The 27,293-nt window shown below is 39.5% G+C and overlaps 1 protein-coding gene and 1 long non-coding RNA gene across 3 annotated transcripts; one reads left to right on the top strand and one right to left on the bottom strand.

Moving 5' to 3' along the window:
- Positions 1-26: 26 nt before the first annotated feature.
- On the bottom strand, positions 27-21,847 carry batf2 (basic leucine zipper ATF-like transcription factor 2). Of its 2 annotated transcripts, XR_015766060.1 has the most exons (4): positions 21,358-21,847; positions 18,963-19,082; positions 10,099-12,835; positions 27-1,842 (listed from the first exon to the last, which is right to left on the bottom strand). XR_015766060.1 is itself a non-coding variant. In XM_014985508.2 (3 exons), the coding sequence occupies exons 1-3, from the start codon at positions 21,448-21,450 to the stop codon at positions 11,999-12,001; spliced, it is 1,050 nt and encodes a 349-aa protein (XP_014840994.2). In that variant the 5' UTR covers positions 21,451-21,847; the 3' UTR covers positions 9,199-11,998. The 2 variants fall into 2 exon arrangements, 1 of the variants encoding a protein (XP_014840994.2); XM_014985508.2 differs by lacking the exon at positions 27-1,842 and having other exon boundaries at positions 9,199-12,835.
- Positions 2,193-2,721, top strand: LOC148154095 (uncharacterized). Its single transcript, XR_015766061.1, has 2 exons — positions 2,193-2,419; positions 2,591-2,721. It is a non-coding gene; the product is annotated as an uncharacterized LOC148154095 (long non-coding RNA).
- Positions 21,848-27,293: the final 5,446 nt, after the last annotated feature.

Below are 27,293 nucleotides of genomic sequence, written 5' to 3' on the forward strand. Positions count from 1 at the left end.
TGGAGTTAAACAGAGAGAAACAGATGTGTGCATTAAAGCTTTTATTTCGCATTGTTTTACACAAAAATACACAACCACAGCCTAAATACATCTGATAAATACACACACTCTTAAAAACACACTGAATTGTTCATATAAATCCATATATTTCCTCTCTCTATTTATATATATATATATGCATAAACTCTATATTTTATATTTAATTACAGGGACAGAATCAACATGAGTCATTAGAGAAATCTAAATCGTCATTTAAATTAAAGCACTGGCCTTTTCCTAGATGTAAGAAAAAAATACATTAAAAGTAGAAATTAAGTAAAAACGAAGTTAATGCAGCATTTTTATCCAAAGCAAGACAATTAAATAATTAAATGGTCCCTAAAAACCTCTCTAGTTTGGATGAATCTCTTTCATCCAAACTAAACTCATTCAGCATTTTTGGCAACTTCTGGTTTGTAAGACAATAAAATTTAGTGACATATAAATCAGAAGAGCATAATTAGAAAAAATAACATCTGCTGCTTCACATTCTGTAATCCATCCAACATGGATGTTTTATTCAGAGTATGAATGTTTTCCTTTCTAATCCTCAGAAGATTTTCTAACATTAAAACCATAACCTGCTTAACTTGGGTTGTGTTGATGCATAAAATGTATAAAAATTTGTTGTTTTTTTTAGAGATGTTTCTCCTCCATGAGCTTTTCTGAGCTAAACTGAACAATCTGTGTCGCTTCTTTAATTCACTCATGTTGAAATCCCTTCAGATTTTCATGTTTTATTATTTTCCACAAGGTAAATTTGTTTTTATGTGTAATAATGGATGGAAAAATCAATTTTCTGATGACTTTTTCATTTGTTTCCAAAGGAAAAATAGATCAGAATCATGTTCATTTTTGCTATGTTTGAAGGGAGCTGATGCTAAGATTAAATAAAAAAATGGAAAATACAAGTTATAGAAATATAAATTATTTCTACTGCAGTGTGCAACAGAGCATTTTTGTGTCCAAGGGATACAGATTAAGCAATTTATTTACAGTTTTAAAAATATATATATATACCTGAAACTACCAAACCTCTCAGAATCCAATTTGAATATTTAAGAGAGGAAAGAAAAAACTTTGTGTTTAAAGAAAAAGATAGTTGAACAGGTTAAAAAATCAGAATATTATGTGATATTTGACTGATGAATATTGAAGTGTAATATTTCCATAACTATATTTAAGAGGTCACACTTTGTGTCCTTGGCCCACAGGTGGAGCAGTTTACTCTGTTTTCTACTTTTACTAGCAATATCTTTCTAAAACATAAAACTTTTGCAGCCAAACTTCTGATGTTCTAAAGTTACTATTATTATTGGCTCCTCTGAAAAAAATGGTGATAAAATCCACTTTTTGTGGCTAAAACTGGCATTAAAAGAGTTAAATATTCAGAAAATAATAAATATTGGTTATGTACGCTGGCGACTGGCATTTACTCTCATATTTATGCAAAATTTGGAAAAAGATGTTGATGCAAAACATATTTTATGATCTGAAACATAACTAAACAAACGACCTGGAGGGATTGCTGCGTGTTCGGTGTTGCATGTCAGCTCAACGCGACGCTCTGCTGCAGCGAGTCGTGAGTCAGACCAGCCTGAAGGTTTCTTCACCACCACATTTACATTTGGTACCTGCTTCAGCCCACAGCAGCACAGACAAAACGACTGAAACCAGATTAGTTCACATTGCACTGCTTCGTCCCAAAGCACAAATAAAACACACTGTAGTGTTTGAGGAACTGGATTTGCAGTGTAGAAATAAAAAAGCAGCAGCAGACAGGGAAGACAAATCCCACGGCGTCTTTATGTAGCTGAGTTAATTTTAATTTTTTATTTTTTTGATGAACCTTCTCAAAACACCTTGTTGAATTTACATGATTGCTGTCACCTTTGCACTTATTTCTGTTTTATACTGTTTTATTTTGGATCCTAATGTGGCCCCAAATCCATCCCCATATTAGTTTTTCCTTGGTTTTTGAATTGTATTTTATTTTGGTGGAGAAGCTTTTATTTTCTTGTTTCCTGTCTCCGTGTCACATCCTGTGTGTTCCCGCTGCCCTCCTCCGCTGCCCTCCTCAGTTCGCGCCAAGCTGCGCTGTGGAGAGGTAAGCGCACAGAGTTGTCTTCTGCTGTACATTAAAATATTAAAAATGTAAAAAGAAAAAGTATGCTGTTCAACTCATAACTTGTAAATAGTTGGTTAACTTTTTGATGTTTAGCACAGCACTGTTCTGGGTATTTAATTCCCACGTTTTTTGCATTTATTCAGTTTACCGTGCCAACATGGTTATTTTATTTTTGTTCTTTTGGATGGTAAAGGTGTGTGTGGGAGAGCCAGAGCCAGGAGCTGCTGCTGAATATGTTTTTGTTCTAAACAGGTATGTGAGTTATTTCAAAATGTTATCTGGTTGTTAAATGCATGTATTTTGGTATATTTTTATATTACTGTGTAAAATTGTAACCTTTGGGCAGATTATTTCTGTTTCAGTTTTATTTTAATTGTTTTGTATGAATGCAGATTTTATTTTATTATTATTTGTGAACTTTAGATGATTTTAACCCATTCCTGTGAGTTCGCGCCAAGCTGCGCTGTGGAGAGGTGTGTGTGGGAGAGCCAGAGCCAGGAGCTGCTGCTGAATATGTTTTTGTTCTAAACAGGAATAAATCAATGCAAATCCTGGTTCCTGTCGTGATCCATTCTACACCTGTTACATCTGGTGCCGTGACCCGGATCCATTGGTTAGCCGCTGCCGACCGCCGAGGGTTCAGCTGTGTGCTAGTGACGCTGATGTCATCAAGCTGGTCGACCTGTGGATCCTGTTCATTACTGTTGAGGTTACGATCACTCTTCTGAATACGGACACTTAAATAAATCACTCAAATCGCTATATTAGTTTGATTAAAGCCATTTTTTTTTGTGAATTGTGGAACCTTTTTGGTTTATTTTTTTTACATCACTGCTTTTGTACTGTGTGAAGCATGGCAGGCAGAGGTCATAACACCTTCAATGTTTTCACACCAGTAGTTGGGCGTGGCAGAGGGCTGTTAGCCCAGGGTGGTACTCACATGATTTATGAGGGGTCATCAGAAACAGAGGAGATTATTGAAATACCTCCGTTGGAGCCCCAGTTTTCCACCCCTGTAAATAATAATGACAACACCATGCAGCAGTTACGCGACCTCATTGGTGAAATAGGGAGCCAAATAGGTGAAGCCATTACCAGCCGTTTGTTACACAGTGGATCTCACCTCACTCCAGAGAAGCCTCCACCATCACAGTGTACGCAGAATGAGACATCCAACACAGTGATTGACCTCGCGAAAATGAGCCTGGTGGTGAAACCAGACATTAAAGAGCCTCCTATTTATCGTGGTGACGGTGATGATAGGATTTCTGTTCATGAGTGGATAGAGATGATGGAGGTCTACCTGCGCAAGAAAGGATTCTCAGCTGAGGAAAAAACAGATGAAATCCTGAACCATCTGCTGGGCAAGGCAAAGAGCCTTGTAAAGATTGGACTAAAGAGTAGTCCTACTACCACACCTGTAAATCCTGAGGCACTCTATAACATTCTGAGGCGCTATTTTAGCGACATTCCTGGGTCTTGCTTGCCACTGGCTGATTTCTATGCTACTCAGCCGGTGGCTAATGAGACACCAGTGGACTACTGGGTCAGACTTAACACAGCTGCTGAAAATGCTGACAGACACTTGAAAGATCAAGGGAGCAGCCTGAACAAAATGGATGCAGAGATAGCAATGATGTTCATCAGGAATTGTCCTGATCCTAGTCTTGCCTGTGTTTTCAAGTGTAAGCCCACCACCAAGTGGACACTCACTGAGGTGCAGGAGGCCATTGATGAGCATCAAAGAGAGCAGCAAGTGAAGAGACCACATGCAACTGCGGCAAAAGCAAAAGCTCTCCAGATTGCTACTGCAACAGCAGCACTTGACCACTCAGAGCCTGAAGTAGAACGTAGGCAAGTGAACACTGTCAAAATTACTCCTGTCAGTTCTGCCAGCTCGAATGATCGTACTGCAGAGTCAGGTGCTCTGGAACGGGTGTTAACTATGCTTGAAAGAGTATTAGAACGCACTGCCCAGCCTGTTGGTGATACTCAACCTCAGTTTTTCCGTCCCAGTCAGTCTTCTCCATGTCAAGTATGTGGCAATAGTAACCACTCTACACGAGCACACTGCATGAGAGAGAGAAGGTGCCTGGCCTGTCTCGAGATTGGACATCAACGAAGAAGCTGTCCAAAATTCACTAACACTCAGCGAGTTGGAGACTCAGCTGAACAGGGAAACTAAGCCACTCACACCTGAGAGGGCACTGTGTGAGTGAGTATGATGAGACCCTCACCTCAAACGAAGATATAAAATCTGTGTATACAGAAAGTTTGAAATCTGCTCCATCTAATACCTTTGTGTTGTTTCAAAACATATCCAGACTAGAAAAGGCTGACAGCCTCTTTTACACTGATGCACAGGTTGGGGATAAAGTATCTTTGCAAGCCCTTTTGGACACTGGCTCCATGGCCTGCACTATCAGTGTAGAAGCTGAACAACTCCTTAAGGATGCAGGGCTTGCATCCCAACCTGACCGTAATCATAATGATATCATTCTCGTTGGCTGTGGAGGAGTTCAAGTAAAACCCAAATGCATCCATGAATTGAAAGTGAAAGTATATGACTGTGTATTTAGTGTTCCAGCTCTAGTGGTCGCTGGGCAGAAAGATCAGCTAATTCTGGGCACAAATGTCATCAAACACCTTCTAAACCAGTTCAAACAGTCTCCTCACTTTTGGCAGGTTATGAGTAAACCAGAGTCTGCCCAAACACCAGAAGTAATACAGTTTGTTAGTATGCTATCTGGCATTGAAAGATGGAGAGGTGATGTAATCCCAGATTTTATTGGAACAGCTGAACTGGTGCAGGCAGTCACTCTCCTCCCAAAGCAAGAACATTTGATTTGGGGCAGACTTCCCAAAAACTCACCTCTCTCCGAGGGCAGTGCCATTCTAGTTGAGCCATCAGCCAAAACACAGATCCATAAAAAAGACATTATTGTCTGTAGATCGGTGTCCTCCATGAATGGTGACAGGTGGGTCCCAGTGCGCATTCTAAACACCTCTGATAAGGCCATCACATTAAAACGTCGCACCAAAGTAGCAGAGGTGTCCACCTGTATAGCCCTTGAAGATATGGATGTGACTCCTGAGCAGGTGCCCGGTGCAAAAGTCAGTACCAACAGTCAGACAGTGAAAAATGACAAAACAATCAGCTCTGACTCTCCCTGTACCGGTTTCCGCAACACCCTGAGTGACTTGGGGCTGGAAGATCTGGACATTGACTCTTGTGAGGTGTCTGATTATTGGAAGTCAAAACTGTTGCAGCTGGTCCAGAAATATGAAGGCATTTTTTCAAGAAGCAAACTTGATTGTGGGCTGGCCAAAGATTTTGTTCACCGTATCCGCCTTTCAGATGATCGACCATTCAGGCTTCCATATCGACGTGTTCCACCAGGGCAGTATCACAAGCTGCGGCAAGTTCTCACAGAAATGGAAGAACGGGAGATCATTCGCAAATCTAACAGTGAGTGGGCTTCTCCTGTAGTACTGGTGTGGAAGAAGAATGGAGATCTAAGGGTGTGTGTGGACTATCGCTGGCTAAACGCTCGTACAGTTAAGGATGCTCACCCGCTGCCGCACCAGTCGGACTGCTTGACAGCTCTGGGTGGGAGTGCCATATTCTGTGCCATGGACCTCACCTCTGGTTTTTATAACATCGCCATGGCTGAGGATGATAAAAAACTAACAGCCTTCACCACACCCATGGGGCTGTATGAGTTTAACAGGCTACCTCAGGGCCTCTGTAACAGTCCTGCCAACTTCATGCGCCTCATGATGAACATCTTCGGGGATCAGAACTTTTTGACGCTGCTTTGTTATTTGGACGATTTGCTTGTATATGCTCCTGATGAGGCAGAAGCTCTGAGGAGGCTCGAGATTGTCTTCAGCAGGCTTCATGTCCATGGTTTGAAATTGGCCCCCAAGAAATGCCAGCTATTCAGGAGGAGTGTGAAGTTTTTGGGGCATGTTGTGGGTGAAAATGGTGTGTCAACCGATCCAGATAAAGTCCAAGCTGTTGTTGCTATGACAGAGTCTGATTTGATGATGGAGGATGGTGTCACACCCTCACAAAAAAAGATTAAGTCATTTTTGGGGATGGTAATGTACTACCAACAGTTTATACCAGACTGTTCCCGCATTGCCAAACCATTGTTCGCTTTGACTGCCGCACCCAAAGGGAAAAAAGTGAATGGACGAGGTGCAGCAGCATTTAAGAAGCTACATCCAAATGATTGGAAAGAGGAACATCACTGTGCATTTGAAGAACTAAAAAATGCGCTGCTGGAGACTGTGGTGCTCGCACACCCTGATTTCAGTCGCCCTTTCATTCTATCTACAGATGCCTCACAGGATGGGTTGGGGGCTGTTTTGTCTCAGGTCCAGGAGGGTGAAAGTAGAGCACGACCCATTGCCTTTGCCAGTAAGGCTCTAACACGTGCCCAGAGTAACTACCCTGCTCATCGCCTTGAGTTTCTGGCGTTGAAGTGGGCTGTTTGCGATAAATTCAGTCACTGGTTAAAAGGGCATACTTTCACTGTCTGGACTGACAATAATCCCCTGACATACATCCTCACAAAACCCAAACTTGATGCATGTGAGCAACGGTGGGTTGCCAAGTTAGCACCATACAACTTCAGCATCAAGTATATACCTGGCAGTAAGAACATTGTTGCTGATGCCCTCAGCAGAAAGCCCTTTGCTCAAGATCGTGTCTGTCAACGGATTTTGAATGAACCATATAATGACCTTGTGGGGGAGTCACAACAAGTACAAGAAGCTTTAATTCAGGAAACATTCAGGATTGGTGTCAACCACCAAAACATTCATCATGCAGCACCATTGAATGAGTTGGAAAATCAATCCCTATCTGACTATGAAGTATCTGCAGTATTGGCCGGTCATATGGAGTGGGATGAAGGTCCCAAGCAGAGAGTGGTTTCATGGTTGGCCCAGGATCTGGAGAAGTTGGCCCAGCCAGGTGAAGACCCTCTGCCTGTTCTCTCACGTCAAGAGCTGCATGATAGTCAGAGGAATGATCCTGTCCTGTCCCAAGTCATCCCATTTGTCATCCGAGGGAGACGACCATCAAGACGAGAGAGAGCTGGGTTGCCTCTGAAGGTGCTCAAAATCCTAAAACAGTGGGAAAAACTGAAGATGCACGATGACATTCTGTACAGAGTTTGCAAGGATCCATTGACGGGGAAAAAGCGACATCAGTACATGACGCCTTCCTCTTTGATCGGCCAAGTTCTCAGTGGTGTGCATGATAATGCTGGCCACCAGGGTCAGAGTAGAACTTTATACCTTTCAAGACAAAGGTTCTTTTGGATCGAAATGGAGCAAGACGTCAGAGACTATGTGAAATGTTGTAAGCGTTGTGTTGTTAGCAAGACATTGGAGCCCGAGGGACGAGCACAGCTCGAGAGCATCAAAACCACAGGCCCCTTGGAGCTAGTTTGTCTAGACTTCTGGTCTGCAGAAGACTCGAATGGGAAGAGTGTGGACGTGTTAGTGGTGACAGACCACTTCACTAAGATGGCTCATGCCTTCAAGTGTTCAGACCAGTCTGCAAAACAGGTCGCACGTCAGCTGTGGGATAAGTACTTTTGTGTATATGGCTTCCCACAGAGAATACATTCAGACCAGGGTGCGAATTTTGAGAGCCAGCTTATCCAAGAGCTACTTCAGATAGCAGGTGTGAAGAAGTCCAGAACAACACCCTACCATCCCATGGGGAATGGCCACACTGAGAGGTTTAACCGGACTCTAGGAAATATGATTAGAGCATTGCCTCCCAGAGAAAAGCAAAAGTGGCCTCAGATGCTGCAAACGCTAACCTTCGCTTACAACTGTACTGCTCATGAGTCGACTGGCTATGCCCCATTCTTCCTGATGTACGGTCGGGTTCCTAGATTGCCAGTGGATGTTATGTTCCACAGTGTGGAAAGAGACAATGACATCACAGACTATGATGGTTATGTTAAAAGGATGAGAGATGATCTCAAGGAGGCTCTTTGTATTGCTCAAGTTCATGCCAGCGCAAAACAACAGCGGCAGGCTGAGCTGTACAATAAGGGTGTGAAAGGAGCTAACATTGAAGAGGGTGATCAGGTCCTCTTGGCCAACAGAGGTGAACGTGGGCGCAGAAAACTTGCTGATAGGTGGGAGTCGACCCTGTACACAGTGATTTCCAAGGATTCAAGATGTCACACGTACCGCATTAGAAACCCTGACAACGGACATGAAAAAGTGGTTCACAGAAATTTGCTTTTGCAAGCCAGTTTCCTGCCAGTACATGTGGATCATGACACAGAGCCTTCCTTCTCCAGTGTTGGTCAGGAGTCTGAAGAGAAAGAAGGATGCGATGGAAGCCTGCTTTTGAAGGAACTTGAAATTCACAAATCCGAGCGCACTGCTAGCTGGGTTGCGGAGGTCACCCCATCGGAGAACCTCTCAGAAGTAGGGCACACAGCCCTGGATTCCCCTTCAGTTCCTCTTGCTGATCCTGAGCCTCCCATTGTTGAGCTGCAGACAAGTGACTACAATGGAGAAGACACAGATAAACTGACAGTGACCACACCCATGGACCAAATCAAGACTAGGGTGGGCAGAGTAGTGAAACCAGTGAATAGGTTGATTCAGAATATGACACAGAAAACCAAACAAGGAAGTTTTGTGGTTGGAGGGTTGGCTAAAACTCTATTCAAGTAAACAAAAATCTCATTCATTTTGGATATTTCTGTTCATTACAGACATGAAAGTTTATTTTGTTACTGTCATTCTGTGTGTCAAGAAAACACTTATTTGGTAATCAAGTTGAGGATTTGTAGACGGCATATTCTTTTGCAAAGTAGACATTAAAGGTCTGGCCAACTCTTTGATGTCACTTCCTATTGAAATATAGAAACCCTTGGTTGCACAGTGATTATCAGAGAGATGTAGCTAAGTTTAGCTGATGTTATCTTGTATGCAGTTCCTGATCTGACCGGTAACGGTTTTGAGAAGTTCAGGGGGGAGTATGTAGCTGAGTTAATTTTAATTTTTTATTTTTTTGATGAACCTTCTCAAAACACCTTGTTGAATTTACATGATTGCTGTCACCTTTGCACTTATTTCTGTTTTATACTGTTTTATTTTGGATCCTAATGTGGCCCCAAATCCATCCCCATATTAGTTTTTCCTTGGTTTTTGAATTGTATTTTATTTTGGTGGAGAAGCTTTTATTTTCTTGTTTCCTGTCTCCGTGTCACATCCTGTGTGTTCCCGCTGCCCTCCTCCGCTGCCCTCCTCAGTTCGCGCCAAGCTGCGCTGTGGAGAGGTAAGCGCACAGAGTTGTCTTCTGCTGTACATTAAAATATTAAAAATGTAAAAAGAAAAAGTATGCTGTTCAACTCATAACTTGTAAATAGTTGGTTAACTTTTTGATGTTTAGCACAGCACTGTTCTGGGTATTTAATTCCCACGTTTTTTGCATTTATTCAGTTTACCGTGCCAACATGGTTATTTTATTTTTGTTCTTTTGGATGGTAAAGGTGTGTGTGGGAGAGCCAGAGCCAGGAGCTGCTGCTGAATATGTTTTTGTTCTAAACAGGTATGTGAGTTATTTCAAAATGTTATCTGGTTGTTAAATGCATGTATTTTGGTATATTTTTATATTACTGTGTAAAATTGTAACCTTTGGGCAGATTATTTCTGTTTCAGTTTTATTTTAATTGTTTTGTATGAATGCAGATTTTATTTTATTATTATTTGTGAACTTTAGATGATTTTAACCCATTCCTGTGAGTTCGCGCCAAGCTGCGCTGTGGAGAGGTGTGTGTGGGAGAGCCAGAGCCAGGAGCTGCTGCTGAATATGTTTTTGTTCTAAACAGGAATAAATCAATGCAAATCCTGGTTCCTGTCGTGATCCATTCTACACCTGTTACATTTACATACAAAAATAAGTTTACAAAATATGCAGCCACAGCTGTCTGGTTCAGTTTGGGATCCAAATATCTACAAATTACATTTCCATGAACCTGCAGGGAAGTGCAGCCTCTGCTGGCGTGGACTCAAAAGTTTACAGAACCAACTGTTTCTTTCTAAATGAAGAAACAGCTGACGACCAGGAGCGATTTATCTGCAGTTCTTAGGAACAGAGTGACTCAGTTCAGTTGACGTTGCAGTTTGAGTCCCGGTGTGAGCGGCAGATTTCAGGAGTCATCAGTTCAAATCCAGTTTAAGAAATATTAGGCCTGAAACGATTAATCGATTACTGAAATAGTCGTTAACTGAAGAAAAGAGACTATTTGATGAAAGAACGACACACTCAGTGATTAAACCAAAGCTTTACAAAAATACAAACATTTTGCACTTAAGATAAAATCTGTCTGTAAATACGTTCTGCCCAGAACTCCTCAATTAATATAGTTTTAGCTTCACCTAATTTAAACTCTTCTATTAAGCACCTTTTTCCGTCAATTATTAATCTGTTCATCCAACAAATAATCAATACATCATCTCTGCACTCTATAAAAGCTAAATCAAGCAGAAACAGCTGAGCTTTTCACATGTTACAAGTGTTTGTTAGCTGCAGATGCATCATTTGTTACAAATAATCAAGTGTTCACTAAAGGAATGCTGTGTTATTGCACTTTAGGCAATACAATGTTAATTTTAATACTTTAATGTATTTCAAATGTTGCATAAAAAAGACTTTGATGAAAAATCTGCAGAATGTGCCAACTTTTTTTATCTGATTAATCGATTAATCATCAGAATAAGCGACAGATTAATCAACTGGTGGAAGTCAAGAGTGTGTTATCTGAGAAAATTAACTGAACCTCTGAGATTGAAAAAGCAAATCTGGGGTTTGCTGTGTTTTTGTTTTTTAGATTTTGGCAAACTAGACAGAAATAAAACTCTTTGTTTTGATTTTATCATGTGTAAAACTTTCTCAAAGACACATACTGCGTTTATATATTCCTTCCAACAAGTTTTGAAATCTCTTAAGTGGATCCTGTTGAGTCGGTTTTTTTTGCTTTCTGCAGGCCTCTGTGGTCGCTGACCAAGGACTACACGCCGCACAAACGGAGGACAAATGAAGAAGTATTGGGCTCAAAACAGAACAGGAACAAAATCAGGCAAAGGCCTGACACAGGAGCTGAAAGATGCATCATCCTTCTTTTCTTAAGTCGATTCATTCTCCGAGAGCTGCAGCTTTACTCATTTATTACCAGACAACAGATACAGACGTATTTCTTGGAAAATGTGTGAAATATTTAAAGTATCTTGATCTTTCATGGGATTAGTAATACCAGGAAAGAACTTTTTCTGCTCTGTCCAGTGGTGGTTCTTACATAAACGAGGGCCTGGGCGACCCGTTCCCTCTGCAAACTTTATTCCTATTTATATTTGTGATGGTAGAGCAGAAACATGTTTTTTTTTTTTTCTGGCATTACTATAACTGAATATTGAAGTGGAAAATAATACTGCTGAAATAAAATTTATTTTTAGTTTAAGGTTGTTATTATTGACATCCCTGGTAAAAATGACTAGAAAATGATCTTATTGTTGGGATTATATAACGACTCCTTGCTATAAAGACCTAATATGGCTTGATGCAAAACAACTTTAAGTGAAAAGCTCCCATTTCTTCTGAATCGTAACTTGTAGGTTAGTTTTGTCTAATTTAAAGTAAACTAGGGTGTTTGCACTAGAAAGTGGACCAAAAATACTTGGTGAGACTTTTTGTTTTTGCAGTGTGAGACATTGGTTGTGTCTTATTTTCTTCAGCCAGTTGGACTTCTCTCATTGTAATAAAAAACAAGCAGCTGTTCCGTGATGCTACTGGTTGCCGAAGCCACTCAGGATCCACTCGTTGACCTCCAGCAGCTCAGAGAGAGACATGTCTTTAGAGGCGGCTGGTGCTGGTGCGTTAAAGCTGGTCTGACAGTGATTCAGAGGGCTGGGCACGGTGAGCAGGGACAGCAGAGACTCAGGAGCCGGAGAAACCTGGTGATCGTAGCCGTCGATGGAGGCTAGAGGAGCAGCAGGGGGAGAGGTCACTAAGGTCGCAGCACTGCTTCCACCGAACCTGCAGGGAGGAAACTGAGGCAGATTCCTGGGAGTACTTTGCTTCGGTAAAGCTGAGGAGGAATGCACTGCAGGTGCAGCTGCAAAGGAGGAACTGAGGGTTCTTGAAAATGAATCATCTGTAAAGGAACTGCTTTGAGATGCTGAGGCAGTTGTGTTAGCGTTGTTGGTCAGTAGCGGAGCTGCTGTGGAGGAAACGAAGCTGGGAGGCGGTTCACAAAACAAAGAATGAGGAGCTGGATGTGTGGAGAAAGAGGCACAATAGGGAGATGTCGATGAGGACGATGTGACGGGGAGTTTAGCCGACGAGGCTGCTGATGCTGCTGCTGCTGGAGAGGAAGATGAAGACGGGAGGCGAGTCTTTTCAGGGTCACTGAAGGCTTTTAAACCCGCTCTGGTGTTTAAGGAGGAAGAGTCCTGCAGAGGAGCGGAGCTGGTTTTGAGATCTGCCAGGGACGAAGCAGTGTCCTTTAGGCGGCAGTGAGGTTTGTGGCGTTCCAACGCCGTCTCATAGAGGCGGAGGTCTTTCTTCAGCTTTGCAATTTCCTTCTGCAGAGCTGAATTTGACTGCTCAAGACTCTGCAGCTCCTAAAGAAACAAGAGGCAAGAAGATGAGTGATGGGGTTTCGTTATTAAAGGTTTCAGAGTATGCTTTCTTAAACAGGTTAGGATAGGTCTATGGTCTATACAAAACAAGTTCATTACATTTTTTTTAACCAAAATTATTCTTAGATAATGAGATTTTAGTCTGCTCAGTTCTGCCTTTCATAATGAGATGTTTTAGGGCCTTTGTCACTTTAAATCCACATAAACTGCTGCTGACCACGCCCTCCAACTCAAAATTCATACCCACAAACAGCCGTACATTTTTGAAAGCATTAGTAGAGCCTTCTGCACAACCTACAAAAATGCAGCAAGTAGTTTCTGAACGCTAAGTCAACTCGGGATAGGCATTTATAGTATCATTTTAAATTACTTCAATAATTTTCATTTATCATATTGATAAATTCCAACTGATTAAAAAAAAACGCCCATACTGTCAGGATTGTTTTGTTGTTTTCTTTTTTTCCATTTTCTCCAATGTTCAATAAGAGTATCAATAAATATCAATAAATTTGAAAATATTATTGTGCACGAGCAGCCAGAAAGCAGCCAGTGGTTTCTGGATGGTAAGTAAACAAAACACTTGTCAATGTCAGCAGCCATTGTACAGCGCACACAGCTGTAAAACCAAACGTGGCGGAACTCAGCTTGGGTTGCTAGGTGACGGGTTAGCGCTCAGTTTTGGTTGCTAGGTAACCTGCTTCACTGAGGTTGCTGATTTGTGACGTTACATTCCAGAGGGAACAGAACCATAAAACATGAACTTATTGCCACAAACTAACTAGGTGTTTTTTTTAAGTGTTTGGTCTGTTTCTAGAAGCAGTTGAGACCCGAATTAAAAAATGTGAATGTGAAGGTCCCCTTTATCAAACCCCTCATCGGCCATAAAAATCCCACATACAATAACGCCAGGCCTGACGGCTGCTGTAATTAGATAGCAAAGACTCTGAGGCTTTGAGAGAGCTGCAGCAGAAAGCATGAAAGTCACCGAGAGGATGATGCCCGGTTCACACCACAGTCCCCAAGGAGAAATGAAATATGGCTGTTAATAGACAGCTCAGCGAGCTCAGCATGAAACGAGTGAGTGGATGATCAAACAAGGACGGCGATCCCCTGTTGATCAGTGCTGAACTCAAGAGTTTAATTAGAAAATAAGCTGCTGTTATAAAGGACATAACTGCAGCTATAAAGTTTGTCAGTGACATAACAGAAGCAGCTCTTCCTGTCTGTGTTTACAAAGCCTTTGATGCTGTCTTAAGTGAAGGGCTTAGTAAATAAGCAGAATGATTTGCATCCTGTAGCTAGATCTAAGGTAATTAGGTCCAAAAAGGGGTTCCACAATGCTTGTAAAAAGCTTACAGTTTAAAAACAAAATCATACAATTTAAAACTAGATCCCGCTGGAGTTGAAAGCCAAATAAAATAGATGGGTTTTAAGACAAGCTTTAAAAGTGGACAGTGAAGGGGCCTCTCTGACCTGCAAAGGTAAGTCGTTCCATAACTTAGGGCCAATGACAGAGAAAGCCCTGGTTGGTGCACAGTTTCCCCCAGAAAACCTGCTAAGTCTGGTGGTTGGGCAGCCATTCATCCAGCGTCCCGTCGTGTTTTTGAGTTAAAAGCTTTTTAAAGTTGACAGGAAATTTGAAAATATCACTTGATAATTTTGTGTTATTGAAAGATTAATACCTGAACACCAACTATAAAGTCTTAAAAAATGCAAACATTTTAAAAAGACTTAAATAAATTAGCAATGCTTAGCCTGGTCGGGGCACAAGTGAAGCCTGGTGGCCCGCCAGGCTTATCATACACTGGGGGAAACCCTGGGTTGTTAACAGAAACAGGATTTCACTTAACATGTTGAAGATGAATTCCTGCAGTTTAAGCCAAGCATCAGAATGGGGTACAAACGTTGATTTAAGTGAATATACTATAAGTGACTTTGATTGTTGGTATCAGACGGGCTGGTCCGAGTATTTAAGAAACTCCTGACCTACTGGGAGTTTTACACAGAGCCATGTAAATTAACACTTAGAATTTATCATGAAAAATGTTATTACGGGAAGCTAAATGCGCTGTTTACAAAATTAGCAAAATGCAAAATAAAAAGTTAGCTCTGCTAGTAGTGCATTAGCAAATTAGCAGAAGCGTGTGTGTATGTAAAGGAAGTGTGAGTAGAGTCATCCTTACATACTCACCCTCTCAGCATGTGTTCAGGTACTAAGCAGTCATTTCCTTCTTTCTTATTCTTTCTTAATTTTTATGTGGAAACAAGGAAACTTTTCTTCAATACACAGTTTCTACAGGGAGCCACGTATTAAACCCTGTGGAACTCCCTAAAGCAGGGGTCCCCAAACTACGGCCCGCGGGCCGGAACCGGCCCGCCATGTCGTTTGGTCCGGCCCCCTGAACAATGCCGGATCCGGCCCGCCTCCTCATACCAGAGAGCATTCAGTGTTTTTTTTGTATTTTCCGGTTTATATGTGGATTTTTCTTCAACCACCAGGGGGGTTCTTGAGCAGATGTGAAACTTACTTTCCAAAAGCACGTGTCAGCGCACCCCCCCCACACACACACACAGTTTCAAACACAGAACAGCGCACCACCATCACACAAACCCCCCCCCTCGATAAAAATTGTCTAAGGTGTCTTTCTCCAAAAAACCTAAGACCGGCCCCTGACCAGAGAAAGGAACAGCTATGTGGCCCTCGCAGGAAAAAGTTTGGGGACCCCTGCCCTAAAGGATTTGCAACAAATCTGAGATAGACTGATTGTTGCGTTTGAACTGTGTTGCTACAACGTTAGCGAAGTCTCCCTGATAAAAAAATATGTTATTAAGCTTCCTATTTCTATAAGCAACTTAAACCTCAAACTTTGTACTTGGACATTGCTCAAAATAACAAAGCATCCCTCAAATAAAGCCACACTGAGGATCTTCTCTCGCTCCAGATAGTGTAGTTGGGCACTGAATCGCTGACACAACGCTGTGCTTTTAAATTTTTTTTAAATCAAGCAGCTTGCGGTCGCCATGCTTCTTCAAAATGTGGTTGAACGACACACTGAAAGCAGAAGTGAAAGAGATGAAAGACAAAAAACAAAAGTCAGGACTTACTACACATGACAGAGACACACCCATTCATAAAACCCGAGCGATTACATTAAAGCTCATCCGACCGGCTCCAATAGACGCAACGCCCCGGGCATTCACACAGGTCAAGGAACTGTTTAGGTGTTATAGGTTTCACTTTCTTTTTGATGGACAGATGCTTGTCTGAAATACACAACAGGCTTATGAACATAAGGATTTAAACTTTGGCCATGTTATCTCTCTTAAATAAATCAAATTATTGACTTTACCATAGAAATTTTATTCTTTTGGCTACTTGTCTTGGAACCTTGAATTCACCTTCAACTTTGTATCAATTTACTGTGCAAATATCTTGAATCAAGACTCATTTGTCATGATCTGTTTAACGTTTTTCGTTTCTGTTCAGTCCAGCACTTTACCAGTTTTAAGGGAGTGTTTTTTGTTTGTTTTGTTACATTTATTAGACTCCTTAGCTTAACGTTAGTGGCCAATGAAAAAAAACCAAAAACCAAAATGAATTCTGACTTTCTCAGAATTCTGACAAAAAAGTCAGAATTCTGACTTTAACCTTAGAATTCTGAAATTAAAACCAGAATTCTAAAGTGGGCCATTTCTTTGGGGAAAAAATAATAATAATTCCAAAAATAACGTCAGAATTTGAGGAAAAAAATTGAATTCTGAGGAAAAAGTTAGAATTCTGACTTTAATCTCAGAATTACAAAATTACAGTCAGAATTCTGAGATCTAACATTAAATTCTTTTCTGTTTTCAGTGACTTGTCTCTGGATAGTAATGTGTATAATGAGTGGAGGTTTTTTTTTGTCTACCTTTTACCGGCTGCATTTCTGGGAGTGGCAGCACCTGTTCTAAGCCATTTGCTGGGATTTCCCCTCGTCTTTGAGATTACAGCTTTCAAAATGCCATTTAACAGGCGCATCACTTACTGAATTTCTGTGATGTATTTTGGTCAAAGTGAAACACAAACACAGTACAGTATTCCCCTCCACACCGTCTTTAGAGTGGATTTCTTTGCAGTTTACAACAGTTTAAGTGCAATTTATTTTAAAGATAGTTTAACAGAAATATGTTAAGTTAATTTTAATTTATTGTGATTTCATTTAATGTATTTTAGTTTAGTTCAAATCAGTTCAGCTTCATTTAACATCTTTTTCATAGATCCTTTGACATAATTTTAAAAAAATGTTCAGTTGCGTATGGTCGTGCAAATATTTATGCCATTTATTGTGTTTTTGTCAGTCAGAGGGACAAAGAACAAAAGAATGAAATAAAAAAATAATGGCAGTATTTCATAATTTAATATACTTAGAGCCAAAGAGCCACTTGTGGCTCTGGAGCTGCAGGTTTCAGACCCCTGAGATGAAAACTGTGATCCTATCTCAGTACAGCTGAAGATAAAATTTAATTTTTAATTCATTATTGACATAAAACTATCAAGGTAACACATAAAATTTATTCAAGGGTCCAATAAGTCAAATTCTAATTCCAGTTCTATAGGTGCACAAGCCCCTGCTGGCCCCCATCTAGGACCGCCCATGTCCCTGAATAGAAGGCATTTATAAACAAATATTTTATGGTTAACCATTGTTAAAAGTCACTTTTTGGTTTATTTTTTCTGTGGATAGCCTGTTAATATTTTTTTAAATCAACCTTTAAAGTCTGATATGATAAATGTTTGCCAGAAAATTTTAATTTTTAAAAATATAAAAGTTTTTTTTCTTTCAATAAATATATATATATATATATATATATATATATATATATATATATATATATATATATATATATATATATATATATATATATATATATATATATATAATTTTTTTTTACATCAACAAGGTTTTCCCCAATTATTTTGCATCATATCTGATGTACTCAGCTTTTGTGCTCATTTATTTATTCTAAACATATTTATCTGGGGAGGGGGGTTATGTATGTTTTGCATTTTTTAAAGAAGGTGAAATACACCTGGAAAAATATTTACTTGAAATAGCAATCTAATCTAAAGGTTACAGAAATAGTTGAATAAAAAATTATGTTTGGTTTTATAAGATTAATGATTAAAGCCTGATAATACAAGAATCCAAAAAATCTGATTTGTAAAGAAATTAATTATTTGCATTCTTTTAAGCATGTTTTGGTTTCTTTGTATCATATCTGATACATTAGGCTTTTGCGGTCACGTGATTATTCTAGACAGATATCAGGATTATTTTTACTTTAAGTTTTTGATTTTTGTGAGGGATGTGTAAAATATACCCACATACCCAGCTATTTCAGCTATTTCTTGAAATAGCTGAAATAGCTGAGTTTTATCATTTATAAAGTACTCACAATAAAGTGAGGTTAACAATTTAAAACCTAATACAAGAGAAAAAGCCAGAAAATTCAGAGTTTTAATAAATTCATAACTACAAAGACTTCATATAGTTTTTAAGTGCCTTGAGATTACATGTTATGAAATGAACTGATTTAAATTGTATAAAATCTGTAAAATATATTAGGTACCATTTACTTAATACTTTTTTAAATGAAAGAAATAACTTAGACGTTAAAAAAAAGGAGCTGGTCCTTTATGTGTCTGAGCTCCAGGTATTTTTCATAATGGTTGGCTTAAAGTCATAATAAACTGTTGGAGAGGAGTTCAGATTTAGCTCTGAGGGGGAAACGAGTCAGTGGAGGAAGAAGAGAAAGGATTGTCTGTGTGTGGATGGGTGGTGCGGGTAGAGAGAAGGGGGCGGGCCAGCGTGGAGGAGAGGCCAAAGGGAAAGTCCTTCTCTTAAAGCCGAGCATTTACAAGAAACGGCTACAAGCCTGCCGCCCGATTGCACAAGATACACACACACACACACACACACACACACTCCCTGATTGTCACACTGTCTGAGGGTGTGTGGGTCAGTGTGACTAGGAAGGCGGCTGACTGTCGGAGGTTGAATAATGCAGGAAGCATTAAGAGAAACAGACAGAAGTTTCCTCCGGTTTTCAGGGAGGGATTGTTTCGCACCTCGTGCAGCTCATCAGCTCTCTCCGTTTGTTTGCGCCGGCTTTTCCTCGCCGCGTCTCGGTTCTTTTCTCGCCTTTTTGTCACTCTGGGCCGAGGCTGGTTCCCCTCTCCATCTCTCTCCTGCAAAACCAAAAGCAAAATGTTTAATTGCCACCCTGCAGAGTTAATGACACACTCCAAAAGATCGGGTTGACTCTATGTTCACTCTGACTTCACGTGCCTCCTGGTTTTGGAATTGCAGCTATAAAAGCATAAGATATAAAGATTTAAAAGCTAATCTATACTGAGGCAGCATCTGATCCCTAAAACTGAAGCAGAAAATCTATAAAACTATAAGCAACCCTGGACATGTGAAGTTAAAACTGATAATATTGAGATAGAAAGAAAGTAGAGCAAATTTCAGATAGATTTTTTTTATAAAATAAAAATATCAGGGTCTAATTTCCAGAAACCCATATTAATGATGAAACCAGGGATCATTTTAGTAATAAAATGTGCTTTCTGATACTGTATTACCAATCCATTGATTTTGTCCAAAAGTTACTGAAGATCATGCTTCATTCTCAGGTTCAGTTTTTATCCACATACTGGAATAAATTCACCAAATTCCCCGGTTTCTTCCTATTCCCATTCACTTGATTATGTATGTTTGGAAACATTTAGTGTTTTGATTCTGTTTCCAAGTTAAACTTTAGTTTTTCTTGAAGTCCAGAGAGCAGAAAGAAGCATTAGGTAAGGCCTTCATGAGACAGCATGACATGTCACATTGATTTTCTTTTTTCTTGAAATGGCAAGAGGGAAATGAGCATATTTTACGGTACATTAATTAGTAATTTACTCTTAAGTTTCATGAGTTTGAAAACTTCCTGCAGGCGTCCCTGCAAATGACTGCATGGCTGCTGTCTTGTGGATTCAGAGTGAAGATAAGGATTATAAATGGCAGTAAATATTCCCATTTCAAAGCGAAGGTGGAAGTACACAGAACGTAATCCCTTATGCGATTCACTTCCAAGAAAAATATGAAACTCAGATGGCTTATTTGAACTAACAGAGCCATTTTAGTTTATAACTACAAAAAATCTAAAAAAAAAAAGAAAAAAGAAGAAATAAAAAGAAGAAATACTCCCATTATGGGCCCCCTTTATAACAATTCAACCTGAGCAAAATATATCATATATATAGCTAACATTTACAAGTGTAGGAAAATAAACACGCTGACAAATGTCTTGTCTCCATTGAGCGGTATGGTTCAGTTCGCTATTTTGTGTATTTATGAGACGTTTCAACCGCCAGTTGGACTCTGACTGAACAAGCGGGGCTAAACCCAAACGCCTAAACATGGCGTCCTACTGCTAGCGCGACGACGTGCTAGCAGTACGCGACACGCTTTCTTGTAGCAAGCAATAACGTTTTTCTGTCCAGTCCGCCAATCGATGGACTGTGTTGTGTGACGCCAAAAAATTAAAAGCAAGAAAGCAAGAAAGAAAGAAGTAGGTGTCGTTTATATGGGCAGATTTTATAACGGAAGCAAAAGTAATTGTGTACCGAACCGAACAGACTCTAACAAAAAAGAAATAAAAATGGGATTTCACACAGGGTTGCCTCCTTTCAGATATAAAAATAAGGGACGGCTGCATAGTGTCCGTCTCTAGGCAACCGTGACAACAGCGTCGGTCCGTAGCGTTCTGGGGTCCTTTCGCTTCACGAGAATTTAATTGACCTTAATATTTCCTGTGTTTTATTTTGGTCATTATTGTTACACTTAGTGTTGATATGTGTGTGATAGGCGTGTCTATCGGACATTCATAGAAATAAGGAACAAATCGCGTCCCGTATCGGTTCAATACGGGACGCAACATTTGACAGCCAAATACGGGACGATTCCGTGTTTTATGGGACGGGTAGCAACCCTAATTTCACATAATGGATGCATGTCCAAATGTGGAGCCCATATGGATTTTTTCTATGTTATACAATTAAAGCAGATAATATATTAATATCCACTTAAAGCGTAGGGTGACCAATTAGTTGTCTCTTACTACCCATTCAATCTGACCATATGGGGCCTAAATAGATTTATAGATTGGGTATCTACTACATCAATTAAAAATATATAAAAGTGGTTAAAATATGGGCCCCATATGGGATATGACTATTTCTGCTAACCATTACTACAAACAATAATTATTTGTGGAACAAATACTGCACAGTAATTGTTATACAGTTCAAATATGACACGAGCTTAGATAATAATGAAATGTTAAATTTAATTAGGTGAAATATAATATATATATATATATATATATATATATATATATATATATATATATATATATATATATATATATATATATATATATATATATATATACATATAAAGGTGATGGGGGCTTACCAAAGCAGAGGTGCTGCTGCTGTACTCCTCCGCTGACAGGGAGCCGCAGGGGCTGCTAAGCTCACACCCAGTATCCATGAACAGCAGGGGCATGTTTCTCCTCCAACAGGACCGACTTTCACCCGGTCCGGATCAGCACACATCCAGCCTAGCAGGGTGAGTCAGGCCGACCCACCTGGGCTGCAGGTAGCTCGGTAAGCTGCTGATGCTGTGTGAGGACTGAGCCGCTCAGTCAGCTGCTCCGAGCAGTTTTGAGTGCAGGCGGTTTGACTCCCGGCAGATGATGATGATGATGCAACATGATGCAGCAGCTTATTTCGGTTTCTCTTTATTTTAAACGGCCCCGTTAATGCTAAAGCTGTCGTAGGCTACCTTCACTGGCTGTTTGTTAGTTTCACTTAGCCGACATGTAAACAAAAGACGCTCCAGTGTTCCGCAAAGATGGCGCCAAACAGACTAAGATTAGTGATGATTACCGGACAGTTACACATTTCCTGAGAGAAATCTGTTTCCAGGTGTAAACATTTGCGGCAACCAGAAAACTGTAACCGCCGTTTCCCACAGCCCGCGAAGGGCTCCACGCTCTTCCAAGCGGAAGCTTTGACCATATTAGGAGAGAGGTGGTCGCACTTCCCCCACGTGCAGGGAATTTCTGGAGTCAATTTTGCCGGGAAATGAGCAGAACCCACCCCCTCAGAAAACAGGCAGCTGCTTTTACTGGACCTGTGTGGAAAAGGACTTCCCACGAATCCGTTAATGACTCCAGCTTGTACCCAAAGGCTGAACATCGTACTGAGTCAGAGGTTTCTTTACAAAGCTGCTCTGTTTCTGCTCCTCTGCAGAGTTACAGTGTACAGTAGTCCAAAAAAGAACGTTCTGTTCAAAGGAAAGTATTCCTTTGCAGTCATTTCACTCAGGGATATATATCAGAAATTGCATATTGGTAGACAGGCTCCTGTTGAGAAAATAAATTTAAAATAAGCTAGTTTTAAAACTTAACATGTCTTGATTCAAATGGCCTAATTGTGGTTTTGAAATTAGTAATGTATTCTGACTTTTTGACCTTTAATTTATCCTAGATGGTTTGCTAGGATCGTTTGAACTGCCTTTTGTCTGTGTGGGAAAACAATACAGGAGAAGTTGTAGCTTTTCACACTCATCTGTGAAAAGCCGTAAACACGGCAGGGGTTTCTGGCTTGAGAGAGGGTCAGAGATAGCTCCTGGTTGGATGAGCAAAGATACGCCTTGTTTGAATAAATTAAAGATAAGAATACGCCTTTTACTATAAAACTTTCTACACAGAAGTAACAAATCAGATTTTGCTCTTGCAACTTCTCCAAAGACGTCTTGGCTTTTTGTTTGTCGTTTCCATCTGTCAGAGGTGAAAATGTATGAAAACTGTGACTAACCTGCCTGCATGAGTGAGCAGTGTAACGAGCTTTCCAGCCACATAGTGTCATTTTACAGCATAATGAATTAACTATGTTACCTTAAGTTGCTATAAAAATGTTGTACATCAATCAATCATCAATCAAATTTTATTTGTATAGCACATTTCAGCATCAAGGCATTTCAAGGTGCTTTACATAATTAAAAACAAAATAAAAACTGCATGTGACATTGAATAAACAGTAAGAAAGAGAAAGAGATTTTGGAATTGCTACGGAATTTAAGCGCCTGTCGTCGCTGGACTCCACCGTCCGTTTAACACGGGTATTATCCAGGCCCTGTCGCCTAACAGGACAAGGTCTCCAACCTTGCAGCACCAGGCTCCGTCCACCTATCACACGGATTTTTGTGCACTATAACACAAACATATCAAACATGACTTAACTTAAAAGAAAATTTACTTCCTGATTTAACGCCTTGAATTTGGGCCCCTGTCTCTTTAAAAACTCTGCCTTCAGGAAGTCATCACAACATTAACCCCTTACCAACGTTTTTATCAACTTTGGACTGAGAAGTAGCTCAGCAGATGTGCAGTTCCGCCAGGTGTTTGCTAATTGCTGCTGGCTAGTCTGAAGGATTAGAGTGTGGGAGTCGGAGGGATGAGCTCCCCTCCCCAAGTTTCTACTACTTTGACTCAGCTTCTGAAAACTTCCAAGTTTCTAGAAGCTCAGAAACTTAAAAACTGCAGCCTTGAGGAGTAACTGCGTCTGGAAGGCGGGGCTAGGTCCACCCAGGCATTTTGTAAGGTTGCCATGGAAATTAAAGGATTTCTCATACATGCATGAAAGAATCAAAGCAACACTCCAGCTATGTTTTAGTTGATTTTACATAACACTCCCCTTTAAACTTGTCCACCTTCAGTAACTTCTTCCTGCTGTTTCACTTTTCTCACTCATGTTCTGACTTGTTTAATTCATCTTCTTTCCAGGGTATTGCCTCCACCTCTCCAGGGTTTTTCCACTTCCACAGAAACTCCCTACTCTTTAAACCAGGGATGGGCAATCCTGGTCCTCGAGGGCCGGTGTCCTGCAACTCTTAGATGTCTCCTTGGTCCAACACACCTGGATCCAGTAGCTAAATCACCTCCTCAGTGCAGTCAAGTTCTCCAGAGTCCTGCTAATGACTAATGAGACGCATCTAAAAGTTGCAGGAGTCTAAAAGTTGCCCACCCCTGCTTTAAACCAACCTCGCACACTTTACCACTCTGTCTTCTTGTTAAATATGTCCTTCTTAAATATGCGTCCTATTTTTCATCACTCTAGATTAGATTATTTGGAAATGTGCTGCTTGCTACATTTGTGATTCCTGACTGTTACACCCAGCCATCCTTGTGACCTCATTCTGATAAAAGCTGAACTTTTGATCTTGTATAGCTTTCTTTGAAAAACATTTTAATTGACAAAAAAATTTGATGACAAACTGCATTGATGTGTTTTTTTAATATAGATTTTTACTATAGATAGTCTGCACTTCAGGTTTTGCTTCTCTATAATCATTGGTTTCATATCTTCTTTTTTATTTGATGGTGTTTTTAATTTTAAAGTCTGTCTTAGCATCATATATTTTAACACTGCAGTCTCTTCTCAGTTTTATAACATATGAGCTGATTTCTGAGGTTATCTTAGGAAAAGCATCTTATTTAGAGCAAGAAATGTTTCTTGCAATAATTGCACTTTCAAACACCTCATACTGTTCTGGTTTTTACTCCTTTTGGTACTCTGTTTTTCTTTTTTTTTCTTTTACAAACTCTGCTGTAAGTACAGAAATTGTTTGAACACTCTGGACAGGTTGCCAGTCAGTTACACACTATACATTTAAATTTCTCCTTGAACTTTTTTCCTGTTTTGTCACTGCAGAGTGAAAGGCATTTCATTAGGGATTTATGTGGTAGACCAAAACAAATTACTGAACAATTTGGAATTAAAAAAAAAATTATACAGTACTGTTATTTTTTGTATTTTACAAAGAAAATCTGAGAACTGTGGCTTTTGTTTGTAGTCAGCCAGTCTTAGTCACTACTTTGTTGAGTCATCTTTTACTACAGTTACATCTCACTTAGAGTGTTTCCCTTCAAGTCAAGCAAGCTCAAGTTCTGTCAGAATGGAGGATAGACATACATAAACATGAAGTTTTGCCATAGATTCACACTTATTTGGGTCTCAACTTTGCCTGGGCCATTTTTACACATGAATGAGGATCAAATTTTCTAGACATGGTATGGAGAATAATAATGTAATTCCAACTTTGACCACTTGGTGGCGACAAAAACCCAACTGACAGATAAAACAATTACACAAATTCAGTGGGTAAATGAAACAAAATGCCTTAAATCTAATTGAGTATCAAAAACATTTATTAAAAGGGATTTTATTTTTTGCTTTTAAAATTAATTTTGATCTTAAAAAAATCTGCGAAAAACTAATGAACGTATCACAAAAGTACATTATTCAAACAGTCCCAAATTATTTTAATGTTGTAATAGTTACATTTTGTTTATTTAACACAGTAAGAGGTAAAAAACAAAACAAAACAAAACATAGACAACAACAAATCGCATATTGCAGTAGAAGGTTCAGAGAAATTATGTAAATTTTCCACTAAAATAATAAATCAATCTATCAGTGTCATACCATTATCTACTGTACACAAAACAAATAAGAAACATTGGCAACATACAGTTTACATATTGATTTAAACTAATAAACAAAAACAAGTGTTTGATTAGATGCTCTTTATTTATGTATTTATTTTATTTAGTACAAGAATATTTTTCAGCCAAGTGAAAAAAACATTCCCTAGTTAAGCATCCCATAATAGAAAATTTATGAAAAATCAAAAACTGTTTTATAAAAACAGATTTCAAAGTTAAACAAATCTTGGGTTCATAATTTCCATAGATACAGGGATATAATGAAAGTTCCTGACATTTGATCATTCAAATCTTTTAACGGAAGTCATAGTTTGCCGAGAGGTTTCAAAAGATTAAAAGGAAACAGAACTTAAAGTTAATATATGTATGTGTATATATATATATATATATTTATATATATATATATATATATACATATATATATATATATATATATATATATATATATATATATATAAAATTCCCCTCTCACCCTCCGTGGGTGGTCTCTTTCATCCTCTGAGCTCGGGTCCTCTACCAGAGGCCTGGGAGCTTGAGGGTTCTGCGCAGTATCTTGGCTGTGCCTAGAACTGCACATTTCTGGACTGAGATGTCTGATGTTGTTCCTGGGATCTGTTTGAGCCACTGCTCCAGTTTGGGGGTGACTGCCCCGCTGGACTCAAGGACAGCACGGAGGCCCTCATCCTGGCCGCCCAGGAACAGGCCCTAAACACCAGAGCAATAGAGGCTCAGATCTACCACACCAGACAAGACCCAAGGTGTAGGTTGTGCAAGGAGGCCTCTGAGACAGTCCAGCACATAACAGCAGGGTGCAAGATGCTGGCAGGGAAAGCGTACATGGAACGACATAACCAAGTGTCAGGCATAGTGTACAGGAACATCTGTGCAGAATATGGACTGGAAGCCCCGAGGTCAAAGTGGGGGACACCCCCAAAGGTGGTGGAGAATGACCGAGCTAAGATCCTGTGGGACTTCCAGATCCAGACAGACAAGATGGTAATGGCGAACCAACCGGACATTGTGGTGGTGGACAAAGAACAGAGGAAAGCCGTTGTGGTGGATGTAGCAATACCAAGTGACCACAACATCAGGAAAAAGGAGCATGAGAAACTGGAGAAATACCAGGGCCTCAGAGAGGAACTGGAGAAGGCCTGGAAGGTGAAGACCACAGTGGTGCCTGTGGTCATCGGGGCCCTCGGGGCAGTCACCCCAAAATTGGAGCAGTGGCTCAAACAGATCCCAGGAACAACATCAGACATCTCAGTCCAGAAATGTGCAGTTCTAGGCACAGCCAAGATACTGCGCAGAACCCTCAAGCTCCCAGGCCTCTGGTAGAGGACCCGAGCTCAGAGGATGAAAGAGACCACCCACGGAGGGTGAGAGGGGAATTATATATATATATACACATATATTAACTTTAAGTTCTGTTTCCTTTTAATCTTTATATATATATATATATATATATATATATATATATATATATATATATATATATATATATATATATATATATATATATATATATAAAGATTAAAAGGAAACAGAACTTAAAGTTAATATATATATGTGTGTGTGTATATATATATATATATATATATATATATATATATATATATATATATATATATATATATATATATATATATATATATATTATATAATATATAATATATATATATATATATATATATATATATATATATATATATATATATATATATATATATATATATATATATATATATATATATTATATATATATATAAAGATTAAAAGGAAACAGAACTTAAAGTTAATATATATATGTGTGTGTGTATATATATATATATATATATGT

The sequence above is a fragment of the Poecilia mexicana genome, unplaced genomic scaffold, assembly GCF_051168715.1.
Source record: "Poecilia mexicana isolate PSO_F unplaced genomic scaffold, ASM5116871v1 scaffold_18, whole genome shotgun sequence".
Taxonomy (NCBI): Eukaryota; Metazoa; Chordata; class Actinopteri; order Cyprinodontiformes; family Poeciliidae; genus Poecilia; species Poecilia mexicana.